Genomic DNA, 13,696 nt, shown 5'->3' with positions numbered 1-13,696 from the left:
TTGATGAAGCACAATATCGAATCAGCAAGCTGGAGGACAAGGTAGAAAAAAACAGCCAGAAAAAGCAAGAAAAAGAAAATAGGCTCAAAAAGAATGAAGAGAGATTAAGGGAAATGTAGGACAATATGACACATGATAGTATCCATATAATAGGGATACCAGAAGGAGAAGAAGAGAAAGGGATAGAAAATCTGTTTGAAAAAGTAATGAGGGAAAACTTCCCTAATTTGATGAGCGAAAAAGTCACACAAATCCAGGAAACACAGAGAGTCCCAATCAAGAGGAACCCAAAGAGGCCCACTTCAAGACACATCATCATTAAATGGCAAAATTCCAAGACACAGAGAAAATCTTAAAGGCAGCAAGAGAGAAAAAGGAAGTAACATACAAGGGAGCTCCAATAAGGTTAGCTGCTGACTTCTCAATGGAAACGCTTTAAGCCAGAAGAGAATGGCAAGAAATATTCCAAGTAATGAGAACCAGAGACCTGCAACCAAGGCTACTTTACCCAGCAAGGCTCTCAATCAAGATAGAAGGCCAAATAAAAAGCTTCTTAGACAAAAGAGATCTAAAAGGATACACCTCCATAAAACCAGCACTACAAGAGATTTTAAAGGGACTGACTGCTTTAAGGAAAGGAAGGAAAACAGAGAGAGAGAGGAACATATGAAAAATGGCAATAAATAAGTACTTATCAATAATAACCTTAAATGTAAATGGATTCAATGCTCCAATCAAAAGACATAGAATAGCTGAATAGATAAGAAAGCATGACCCATACATATGCTGCCTACAAGAGACATAACTCAGCACAAAAGACTTGCACAGACTGAAAGTGAAGGACTGGAAATAAATTTTCCACACAAATGGACAGGAAAGAAAGAGCCATGGTAGCACTATTCATACCAGACAAAATAGACTTCAAAAAAGGGCCACAAAGAGAGACCCAGAAGGTCACTTTATAATACTCAAGAAAAGAATCCACCAAGAACACCTAAACGTTGTGAATATATATGCACTCAATGTAGGAGCACCCAAATACATAAAGAAAATCTTAGAGGACTTCAAGAAATATATCGACATTAACACAATTATAGTAGGGGATTTTAATACCCTGCTGTCAAAATTGGACAGATCTTCCAAACAAAATATCAACAAAGATACTGTGTCATTGAACAATGCCCTAGATGAAATGGACTTAAATGATATATATATATATGTATATATATATATATATATAGCCCTTCATCCCAAAGAAGCCAAATACCCATTTAGCATTTTCAAATGCACATGGAACATTTTCAAAAATAGACCACATGATAGGACACAAAACAAGCCTCAATAAATTCAATAAAATTGAAATCATACCAAGCATTTTCTCCAACCACAAGGGAATGAAACTAGAAACAACCCCAAGGAAAAAAAAACCCAAACACTCAAAATCATGGAGATTGAATAGCATGCTATTAAACAATGAATGGGTCAAGAATGAAATTAGGGAAGAAATCATAAAGTTTCTGGAAACAAACAAAAATGAACTCATGACAACCCAAAACTTATCGGACACAGCAAAGGCAGTTCTGAGAGGGAAGTTCATAGCAATACAGGCCTATCTAAAAAGATAGAAGGAAGAAGAGAGAAAAAAAGATAGAAACATTTCAAAGAAACAACCTAACCCTACACCAACAAGGACTCGAGGAACAACAACAAAGACAGCCCAGAGAAAGTAGAAGGAAGGAAATAACCAAGATCAGAGCAGAATTAAATGACATAGAGACTAAAAGCACAATTCTAAGGATCAATGAATCCAGGAGCTGGTTCTTTGAAAAGACAAAGAAAATTGATAAGCCTTTAAACGGGTTTATCGAGAGAGAGAGAGAGAGAGAGAGAAGACCCAAATAAACACAATCAGAAATGAAAGAGGAGCAATTACAACTGATACCACAGGAATACAAAGCATTGTAAGAAATTACTATGAAGAATTGTACACCAAGAAATTTGAAAACTTAGGTGAAATGAACAAATTTCTAGAAAAGTATAATATTCCAAAACTCAATGAAGAAGAAGCAGAAAACCTGAACAGACCAATAACAGCAGATGAAGTTGAAGCAGTAATCAAAAAAACTCCTGACACACAAAAGCCCTGGACCAGATGGTTTCACAAGAGAATTCTACAAAACATTTAAGGAAGAGTTAACCCCTATTCTTCACAGACTTTTCCAAAAAATCCAAAATGATGGAAGACTCCCAAACTCTTTTTATGAAGCCAGCATCATCTTAATCCCAAAACCAGGTAAAGACACAAAAAAAGAAAACTTTAGGTCAATATCACTGGTGAATAGATGCTAAAATCCTCAACAAAATACTGCCAATCTGCATCCAACAATACATTAAAAAGATCATACACCATGACCAAATGGTATTCACCCCAGGGATGCAAGGATGGTTCAATATTTGCAAATCAGTAAATGTAATACATCACATAAACAAAAACAAAGGCAAAAATCACATGATCATATCAATACATGCAGAAAAAACATTTGATAAGGTACAGCACCCATTATAATAAAAACACCCAGAAAAGCAGGAATAGAGGGAGCACTCCTCAACATAATAAAGGCCATATATGAGAGACCTACAGTCAACATCATACTCAATGGGAAAAAACTAAAAGCTTCCCCACTAAGATCAGGAACAAGACAAAGTTGTCCCCTTTCACCACTTCTTTTCAATATAGTATCAGAAATTTTAGCCACAGCAATCAAACAAGAAAAGGAAATAAAAGGCATCCAATTTGGAAAGGAGAAAACAAATCTATCATTGTTTGCAGATGACATGATAGTGTACATGGAAAATCCTATACACTCCACCCAAAACTGCTCTACCTAATAAATGAATTTGGCAAAACAGCAGGTTACAAAGTCAATATCCAGAAATCAAAGGCATTTTTGTATACCAACAATGAAACAACAGAAGCAGAAATCACAAAAAAAATTCAATTTGATATAGCACAAATAAAAATAAAATACCCAGGAATAAACCTAACCAAGGAGGTAAAAGACCTATATGCAGAAAACTACACAACACTGAAGAAAGAAATCAAGGAAGACACAAACAAATGGAAACATATACTGTGTTCATGGATCGGAAGAATCAACATCATCAAAATGTCCATACTACCCAAAGCAATTTACAGATTCAATGCAATACCTATTAAAGTACCAATGGCATATTTCACAAACATAGAACAAGCACTTCAAAAATTTATATGGAACCATAAATGATGCCGAATAGCATTGCAATTTTGAGAAAGAAGAACAAAGTAGGAGGGATTACAATATCTGACACCAAACTGTAATACAAGGCCACTGTAATCAAAATAGCTGGGTTCTGGCATAAAAACAGGCACATGGACCAATGAAACAGAACAGAGAGCCCAGAAATAAACCCAAGTCTCTATGGTCAATTAATATTCAACAAAGGGGACAGCAACATAAAATGTAGTAAAAATAGCCTCTTCAATAAATGGTGTTGGGAGAACTGGACAGCTATGTGCAAAAAAAAAATGAAACTTTTGCACATAGTGAGTTGGTGCTTTTATAAGCACTAACTTACACCACACACACAAGAATAAATTCAAGGTAGATAAAAGACTTAAATATAAGCTGTAACACCATTAAGGTCCTAGGGAACATAGGCAGGAAAATCTCAGATATTTCACTCAGCAATATTTTTATTGATATGTCCCCTAGAGCAAGGGACATAAAGGAAAGAATAAACAAATGGAATCTCATCAAAATTAAAAGCTTCTACACAACCTGAGAAAACAGTATTAAAATAAAAAGAGAACCAACATTATGGGAAAATATATTTGCCAATGATACCTCAGACAAGGGTTTAATCTCCAAAATATATACAGAACTTACAGGACTTTACCCTAGAAGACAAGCAACCCAATTCAAAAATGGGCAAAGGACTTGAACAGACACTTCTCCAAGGAGGACATACAGAGGATCCAGAGTCACATGACAAAATGCTCAATATCACTAGCTATCAGAGAGATACCAATTAAAACCACAATGAGATCACTTCACACCAGTCAGAATGGCCATCATAAACAAAGCAACAAACAACAAGTGTTGGAGAGGTTGTGGAGGAAAGGGAACCCTAGTGCACTGTGGGTGGGATTGAAGACTGGTACAACCACTATGGAAAACAGTATGGATTTTTTTCAGAAAACTACAAATGAATACGCCTTTTGACCCAGCAATTCCACTGCTAGGATTGTATCCTCAGAACCCTGAAACACTAATCCAAAAGAACCTATGCACCCCAATGTTCATAGCAGCACAATTTACAACAGCCAAGAGTTGGAAGCAACCTAGGTGCCCATCAGTAAATGAATGAATCCAAAAACTATGGTCCAATTACACGATGGAATTCTATGCAGCAGAAAGAAGGAGCTCCTACCCTTTGCCATAGCATGGATGGAACTGGAAAGCATTATGCTAAGTGAAATAATCCAGGTGGTAGAACACAAATACCACATGATCTCACCTTTAACAGAAACCTAACAACAAAACAAACAAATAGGCAAAATATAACCAAAGACACTGAAATAAAGAACAGGCTGACAGTGACCAGAAGGGAGAGGGGAGGGAATTTCAGGGGAAAAGGGGATTTACAAGAACAAGTATAAAGGACACATGGACAAAAACTAGGCGGCAGGGTGGAAAAGGAAGGGAGGTGAGGAGGGCTGAGTGGGTGGGCTAGGATTGGAGTAAAAGACAGAAACTGTACTTGAACAACAATTAGAATAAAATAAAAAAAAGATAATAGGAACTTTTATTAGTCCCACTTTACAGCCAAGGAACAGGAGGAATAGAGAAATTAAGTCATTTTTCTAAGGAGAGGCTGCCAGCAAGTGCTGGTGTTGGGCTATACATCTGGGGCCATCTGACTGCAAGTCATGAATTTAACTGCCAGGCAACACTTTTCCACCCACTCTCTGAAAACTGGACCAAGTCTGAGCTCCCAGAGAGGACAAGCTGGAGTGCTCAGCATTGGGTGACAGTATGAGAGCAAATAGTAAGACCATTTCTCCAGAGGAGTAGGAAGTGTCAAGATATTATTAGCACTGGAGACATGAAATACCACTTTTATAGTCTTTATTTTAGAATAATCATTGACTTATGTCTCCATCTCATAGTCAAGATGGTATATTCCTTGAGAGAAGAAATTATGCTACTCAACTTTTTATTTCAGTTCTTAGCAAGGTAGATGCCCAGTAAACTGTTATTGAATGAATAAATAAATAATGAAGAAAATCAGGGAAATAACCATATAAACAGAAAGTAGGAACAGACTGAGCTCTACCCATAAGGAATTTAGACACAAAGACTACATGTGTCAACAACACAGCCTCATGCACCACACACAGATTTAAACAGTGGTGAGTTATACATTGCACTCATTATCTCTCTCCACCCCAAGCCTTCTCCTTTTATCTACCCCAGTTCAGAAAATGACAATACCCACTATATAACCTAGGAACCAGGATAAAAATCCTTTAATTCATCCTCCAGATTTGATTACTTTTCCTTCTAAACACTGATTCAGTGTCCCCTTCCCCATCCCTACCACATTGATTGTAGATTCTGGCTCTTGTTTTCTCTGGTTTGGAATATTGTTGGAACCTGATTCCAATTGATTCTTTTCAAACTATCTTTGACTTTTTTGTAATCCGAGAGCAACTCTGATTAAGTTACTTGCCTGCTTAACATCTTTCAATCACTCCCTACTGTCTTTGGGATTAAGGACAAACTCTATAATAAGTTCTTTTTCTCTGATATATGCTTATTTTTCCAGTTGTGAATCCCCTAGACTGCTGTTGCTCTGGTCACATGTAAATTTCTGTTCTGTACACGTCATGTTCTCTCACCCCTCCTTGCCTTCTGCATGTGGCTCTCTGTTCTTGGAAGCCTCTTCCTGCAATTATGTATAACTTCCTGTTCATCTTGCAATTTTCAGCTGAAGCATAACTTCCTCTGTGAAATTTTCTTGTCTTCCCTTGGCCAAATCAAAAAATCATTTTTTAATTTTTTTATAATACGTTGCGTCTACCTGTATTTGAGCACTTCTTTTTTTTTTTTTTAAAGATTTCATTTATTTATCTTTAGAGGGGAAGGGAAGGAGAGAGGGAGAGAAATATCAATGTATGGCTGCCTCTGGTGTGTCCCCTGCCGGGAACTGGCCTGCAGCCCAGGCATGTGCCCTGACTGGGAATCGAACCGCAATCGTGTGGTTCGCAGGCCCGTGCTCAATCCACTGAGCTACACCAGCCAGGGCCTGAGCACTTCTGTAATTTTGTATGTGTTCATCTACTGATGTCATTGAATTGTTAACAATATGAGGACAAATCTATTCCTTTGCCCTTGTACTTTCTGCACCCAGTGGGGTGCTGAACACCAAAGACTTAGTAATTAATGTAGCCTGAGTTTTAATTATTTTTACATAAGGTTGATGACATTATTGGATCACTAGTTGAGTCTACAGTCAAGAGCTTTGGGTGTATGTGTGTATGTGGGTGTTCCATAGGTGGTACATTATGTCTCATCTTCCAAAGTATATATATTTTATTTAAATATTTTGCTGTGCTGTGAGAAGATATTTTTAAAGTTTTTTTTATAAGAGCTTTGCATCACTCAATGTGCCACAGATGTCCACTTTCCTCAAGTATGTAATAAAAATATAGCCCAGGACAGAGATAAGACCTTGGGGCACATAACTTAAGCCATACCTCAAAATGAGTTGACTCTAATTTTTTAATCTCTAATTTTTTAACAAATAGCACAGTGATTTATTATTCTTTTTATCAGTGACTTTAAATCATTTCAGACATGGGCTGGGTACAAATAGGCACATTTTATGCACTATTATCTGGAACATATATCTTTAATGTAGTAAAAAAGCTTTCATGAAAGAGTTCATCAAATGCTTTAATAAAATACAGATAAATCATATAAATACTCAATGTTGAATCCAAGCTCTAATGTCAATTTTTTTGTAAAATCGCTTCTGACCACTGTCCTTCAATAGGGTATAATTAATTACTCTCTCCCTGTATTCCTTGTGGCATCTTAAAGTACCTTTATTCTAAGAATGGTTTTTTATTATAATTACTCTTATATGTATCCTCTCCTGAAAACTGTGTACTTCCTGAAGAAATAAGCCAAGTGGTATCCACCATTCTATTTGCATTACATTGTCTGGTACCTACATGGTAACAATAGGTGTTTGTTGAATTACTGATTAAAATTTATATTAATGACATTAGTAAATGGCCCAACATACTAATATCTTAAAATGTTAATGAAGTTCTTTGTCATAAATTCATAATGGAGTAAAGTAATCACTGTTATTTTTAAGTGCTTGTAAAAGAATGCTTTAAACAATTTTTTAATTATTGTCTTGTGAGAGAGATGGAAATGCATGTAGAATTATAAAGCTGTACAAATTTGGATTATTGTCATTATTATTGTTATTATTATTATTATTGATATAACTATAATTTCTATAGTTAAAGTAAGCTCTAAATCATACTTTATAGTCAAGCTGTGTTGGGCAGATAGAAAATCTAATGAAGTGGGGCCACGATGCATGACTGTTGGAACTGAAGGAAAATTGCAGCACAGCACAGTTTGAGAATTTTCTAATGGCACACAGCCAGGTGCTACTACTCAGACACTAGACAGCATGTGACAAAAGTCCAGTTAAATGAAGGTGAGGGAACTCACATATGCCTAACAATGAACTTTTGACTTTCAAAGCAGAGGTACCTCCTCCCCCCCTTTTTTCAATCTAAATCTTACAGGGAATTTCAGTACTTAAATCCAATGAAGATAAACAAGATCAGGGGCTCAGAGCTCCACTTGCTTGGCTTTTCCTTTTCTCCAATCTGTTGAAATGGCCCTTCATTCATCTTGGGACCTTAGGGCTGCACAAAACACAGTATGAAAGCATGATTTGTGACTTTGCAACTGCCTCCTTTCAATAGCTGTAATTTCATATTTTCCTTCATTTGCCTCAATCCTTCTCTAACCCTTCCCTTTATATTTCCTTCATTTGATCTAGCTTTCCCTCTCCTTTTCTTGAACATTTTCAACTTTCTTTTCTGTTCCCTCCCCCCCCCCCCAGCTGTTTTCCCCTACTAAGTACAGGAGGGATGGTAGCTGGGAAGACGTTGAACTGACTCCCTGTAACCACATGAGCATAGTTATGGTTCAAGGATGTTATCAGTGCAGCATATAATCCAGGTATTGCTTTACTGCTGGTTTGGCAAGCATTGAACCATGGATAAATGTGGGTGTGATTGCAGTCATCAGAGAGAGGGAGCAAGAACCCTGCAGGGAGAAGTTACGGGGAAACCGTTGAGGTTGCCTGGCCAACTACATCTCTATCTAGAGTGTCTCCTGTCAGGGATAACACTTTGGAGATTCAACATTTTGTTTCAACAAGGAAGAACTAGACAACATACTTAAGAGAACTCTGTAAAACTGCCACGTGAGTGATAGTTTGAGAGCACATAGTTATGATGGCAAGTACTTTGGAGTCATAAATTCAGAGTAACAATTCTGGTTACTATTATTTTTAGCTGTGAGACACAGAGCTATCGACACGATGTTTTGAATTACGATTTTCTCAACTATAAAACGATGATTATTAAAAATGCCATACCCACCTGGTTCTGGGTGTAAGATGAGATAGTATTTGTGTAAAAACTTTGAACATTACAAAGCACAATACATATATTATCATTGTTTTCTAGTCATTCCCAGGTTTTCTATTTTGTCAAATCCTATAAAAACTTATGCTCTTTACTTGAGACCTCTGATTTTCTTTTTTGTTTCTTAAAAATATGTTAAAGAAGACACATTTTTTGTCATGAGCTATTATCATCTTTACAAGAGATTTCAAGCCTGTGCCCTATCATCTCACCCTTTACTTACCTCTGGTCAGTGAGACTTGTCTGTGTCACATTCCAAAGAGGCCTTGGTTTGTGCCAGTCACTCTGGATCAGTCTATGTCCGAATGATGGAACTTCAAGGGAGTTCCTAAATTATGGCTGTGTCTGGACAAGTCACATCAGAAAAGCCCTGGACTGTGTTTATGCCAGTCATTCCAAAGAAATCTTGGTTGCCCATGTCATGGTCCACGTTTCTGCTGAACCATGAGGTTGTGCCTTGTCACAGTCTCAAGGAAGCTTTGTTCCGGGTTGTATCAGACATCCCGGGTCAATCCCAAGTGTGGGTGGGGCCAGTCCTTGTAAAGATGCTCTGAGCTGAGCAGAGTAGCTTTGGGATGGGCCTGTGTCAGTCACTCTAGAGGATTCCAGGCTGAGTCTCAGGACTATTCTGGTCTCTGGTGTTTACTGTAAGAAAGTGACTCCCCAATGCTTCTTCTTTCTCAGGTGTAGTCATGGGTTCACCTTCTGACAGGTGTGAGTTTTGAGGAGTTCCCAGGAGTGCAAGAATTCATGAAGATTATGAAAATCAATGAAGATTATGCATCATTGGAGGAAGGTCTACTGCAGCTCCAATTTTTCCTGCACTTGTGAGGTTAGAGAGCAAAGGGATAAAACTCCATGGTCCCTCCTCCAAGGTTTCCACCTGGAAATGATTAGAGGAGCATGCCAGTATTCTTTTTAACTTATGTTTTATTTTTCCAGTTTTATTAAGATATAGTTAATATAACATTGTATACACTTCAAGTGTACAAAGTAATAACTTGATACTTGTATATGTACACAATGTTTACCACAATAGGGTTAGTTAACACCTCCATCATCTCACATAATTACCTTTTTAGTCTTAGAAACAATTAAGAGATAGATTTTTTCACCCATAGTCACCATGCTATATATTAGATCCCAGAACTTACTCATCTTATAACCGAGTTTATATATTTTGGCCAACATCTCCCCAGACACTGGCAACCATCACTCTACTCTGTTTCTAAAGGTTTGTGGATTTTTTTTTCAGATTCCACTTATAAGTGAGATCATGTAGTATTTTTTTGTCTGCTTTTAAGGACCACATTGTAACAAATGGAAGGATTTTCTTTTTTAATGGCCAATAAATATTCCTGTGTGTCTGTGTATATACATGTATTTCTCAGTTTCTTTATCCATTCACCTGCAAATGGAGTCTTAGGTTGTTTCCATGACTTGGCTATCGTGAATAATAATTCAGTGAACATGGCAGTGAAGAGATCTCTCTGCATTAATGATTGCATTTCCTTCATGTCAGTATTCTTTTACATCTTCTCTCATTGAGCTGGTCCTCAGGGTGTTTCTGACCTGGACTCAAGAGAAGTCTTCAGGCATGGGGAGGAGAACCCATTAATCATTATCTAAGCCAAGTGGAGAATATTAATGAAAACTGTAGGCACTTAGTTGGGAGTGTTGGGGAAGCTATTTACTCCTGGTTAAGACAAGGAGAAGAAAGTCTAACAGTTTTGAAATTCTAACCCTTCTGGGGTAGGAATTGAAGTTGAGAGAGTAAAATGAAGTCTATGTTTGACATAAAACTTCTCCCAGCTGACTAGGACTTCATACAAAAACTTTGATGTATATCTGAAAATTTCTTGTAGTTCTTCTGAAATGGACATTTGATTGCATGTTTCTCACTGAAAGCAGTGACTATATCTGACTTATTCATTATCAATTGCTTAGTATCTAGCATGGTACCTGCATGTATATCCCAGCAATCCCAAAGGGATCTCCTGTAAAAGTGGGAGATGAAGAAAAAGAACTGTCACTGCTCTGTATAATGATGTGTTATTCAGAGACTATTATGAAGAATAAAGATAGTATGAAAATGATGAATTAAATATGAAAATATTGATCTCACAGCTACATATTTGACTTTGCTTCTGATAATTAATAAATATCCTTGGGATATGAATATAAATATTTTTGTGTTTAAATTATAGTAGTCCTCTTTTATCTATGGGGGACACATACCAACACCTCCAGTGGAAGCTGGAAGCCATGGATAGTAACAAATAGCACATATACTAATGTATGTATATATACACATACATACACTTTATGGCTTCTATTTGGCACACCTAAATTGCCAGTATCACTATTCTTGTGCTTTGGGCCATTATTAAATAAAATAATGATTACCTGAACATAGAAACTATAATACCATGACCATTATTGACAGGGCTGTTAGAAAATAAGCTGGTGGGATTGTAAAATAGTGAAATTACTTTGAGAGGGAATTTGCCAATATATAGCAACATTATGTATGTATTTACTCTTTACCCAATAAATCTAATTTCTAAATTTCCATCTGTCAGATGTACTGGCAAAAATATAAAAAGGCATATTTCATAAAGTTATTCTTTACAGCATGATTTGTAATCATAAAAGACTCAAATAACTATGGTATATCTACAAAGCAGAGTATTATGAAGTTATAAAAAGAATGAGAAATATTTTGTGTCATTAAAGAAGAGCTATGTTTGAATCAATGTGTGTCTATTTTAAGCCTTGATGAAAGCAGCATCATGATTAAAATTTATGATGTCACTTCAACAAGTCATACAAATGTAAATATGGAAGCTCAAGTCATTCTTCCTGGGAAAACTAGAGTGAGAAAGAAAATGATTATTTGGGTTACAAAGGTGTATGTATGGGGATTATTGTTCCACTTTCCTATATCCATACCAGTTGCATTCAAAAGAACTAACACTACCTAAAGGGCATGAGAACTGAAATAAGACAATGAGAAAAATTAGGCATTGTGACAAATCATGGGGTTTCTATCTGGTAAATAGAGTCATATTTTCCCAAAGGAAGAAATAAGGACAACATAATTTTTATTGGTTTTGCCTTCTTCATCTATGTGTCTTTAAGTTTAAGATTACAAGCAGTTTTACATTGTTCACAATATAGACACAGCAATGTGAATATCTGGTATTACTTGGCCACAGAAGTGAAGTACCAATGAGCAAAAGAATGTAAGTCTACAATGGGCAGGCAGAGGCATTTTTTAGGTGGTAGTGATAGATCTAATGTATCTCTGCGCTGTTTTCTGTCTACTGAGCTCTCTAAGAGTCATTTTGACAGCTGGATTTCACCCCAATAAAGATATGAAGAGAGGCAGAGAGGAATACCAAGTATAAAATGGGTTGTTCCCCATTCAATAAACTTTAGTCTTATCTCTTAATGTCTATGAGATATAACTTCTAAGACCTAGGGCCTTGTGGAAGGTCCTGCTGAGAGCATTCTTCATCTCATTATTTCTCAGGCTGTAGATGATGGGGTTCAACATGGGAGTCACAATAGTGTAGGACAATGATAGCAGCTTCTTGCTCTCAGGAGAATTATTGGACTTGGGCCGGAAGTAGGTGAGGCTTAAAGATACATAGAAAAGGGAGACAACAAGGAGGTGAGAGGAGCAGGTAGAAAAGGCTTTATGCTTCCCTTTAGCTGACGGAACCTTGAGGATGGCAGCAGCAATGCAAAAATATGAACACAGAATCAGTAAGCAGGGTATCATGATGATCAGAATGGTCCCAACGATTGCATAGACCTCAAATAGTGTTGCGTCCCCACACACCAGCCTCAGCACAGGTGGGCTGTCACAGAAGAAGTGGTTCACCTTGTTGGTGTCACAGAAGGGAAAGCTGAAGAGCCACGTAGTCTGCACAGTAGCTACGGGAAAGCCGGGAAACCAGGAGGCAACAGCCAGTTTGGCACGTGTCCTTTGGTTCATGATGACTGGGTAGTGCAAGGGAGTGCAGATGGCTACAAAGCGGTCATACGCCATGGTGGCCAGGAGGAAGCACTCGGCAACCCCGAAGAAAAACAAAAAATACATCTGTGTGGCACACCCAGAGAAGGAAATGGTTGTGTCCCAGGCAAGCAGCATTCCCAGCATTTTGGGCACAATGACTAGGTTGAAGCCAATCTCCAAAAAGGACAAGTTCCTGAGGAAGAAGTACATGGGACTGTGCAGCATGGGGTCAGCCAAGGTAACCAGAATGATGAGGCTGTTTCCTATCAGAGTGGCCAGGTAGATGATTAGAAATGTCAGGAAGAGTAACAACTGTATTTCAGTAGGTAGGGAAGAGAAACCCATGAGAATAAATTCAGTTACTCCTGTCCAGTTTCCCCCAACCATAATGATAAGAATGAACCCTCAGCTGGGGTTATGGAAAGAGATTCTTGATTAGGAAAGTCATGTTCCAGATTTGTCATTCAGATTCCTCCATAGTATCAGGAAAAGAGACAAGGTCAGGTTCTCAGAAGAGGAAGGGCCTTTCATTGTCTAAGAATAAAGATACAAGGAAAAATGGCTAAAGCTTAAACTCTGAGATGGGCCTTGGTTCATTTTTGGGGTGAGTGAGTATTTGCACATTGACATATACAGGAAGGTCATGCCAAATCAGAAGCATGAGTCCCTGAAGGGGATATTGAAGGGCCCATTTTAGGAGGCAGTGATATTCCTGAAAACATATAAACTTTAGAGAATAAAAAGCAACATCCATAATTTTATTAAATGCCTACATGTAAATTTATCAAACATCTATAAATATATTTATAATTATAATTCAGAAAAATGCATCAAACAATTTTTTTGCTCTTCATGAATCTTTCTTGCCTGGTTACAATTTGAGAGGT

General features: G+C 37.3%; 1 protein-coding gene across 1 annotated transcript; it reads right to left on the bottom strand.

The window, feature by feature from the left end:
* Positions 1-12,242: 12,242 nt before the first annotated feature.
* LOC118988068 (olfactory receptor 10A2) lies at positions 12,243-13,169 on the bottom strand. Its single transcript, XM_037047434.1, has one exon. It carries the CDS (start codon positions 13,152-13,154, stop codon positions 12,243-12,245), a length of 912 nt encoding a protein of 303 aa, XP_036903329.1. The 5' UTR covers positions 13,155-13,169.
* Between the last annotated feature and the right edge of the window lie 527 nt (positions 13,170-13,696).

Source organism: Sturnira hondurensis, unplaced genomic scaffold, assembly GCF_014824575.4.
Source record: "Sturnira hondurensis isolate 20B ecotype Veracruz unplaced genomic scaffold, ASM1482457v3 Scaffold0005667, whole genome shotgun sequence".
Classification (NCBI taxonomy): Eukaryota; Metazoa; Chordata; class Mammalia; order Chiroptera; family Phyllostomidae; genus Sturnira; species Sturnira hondurensis.
This window is presented reverse-complemented; position numbering and strand designations above follow the sequence as displayed.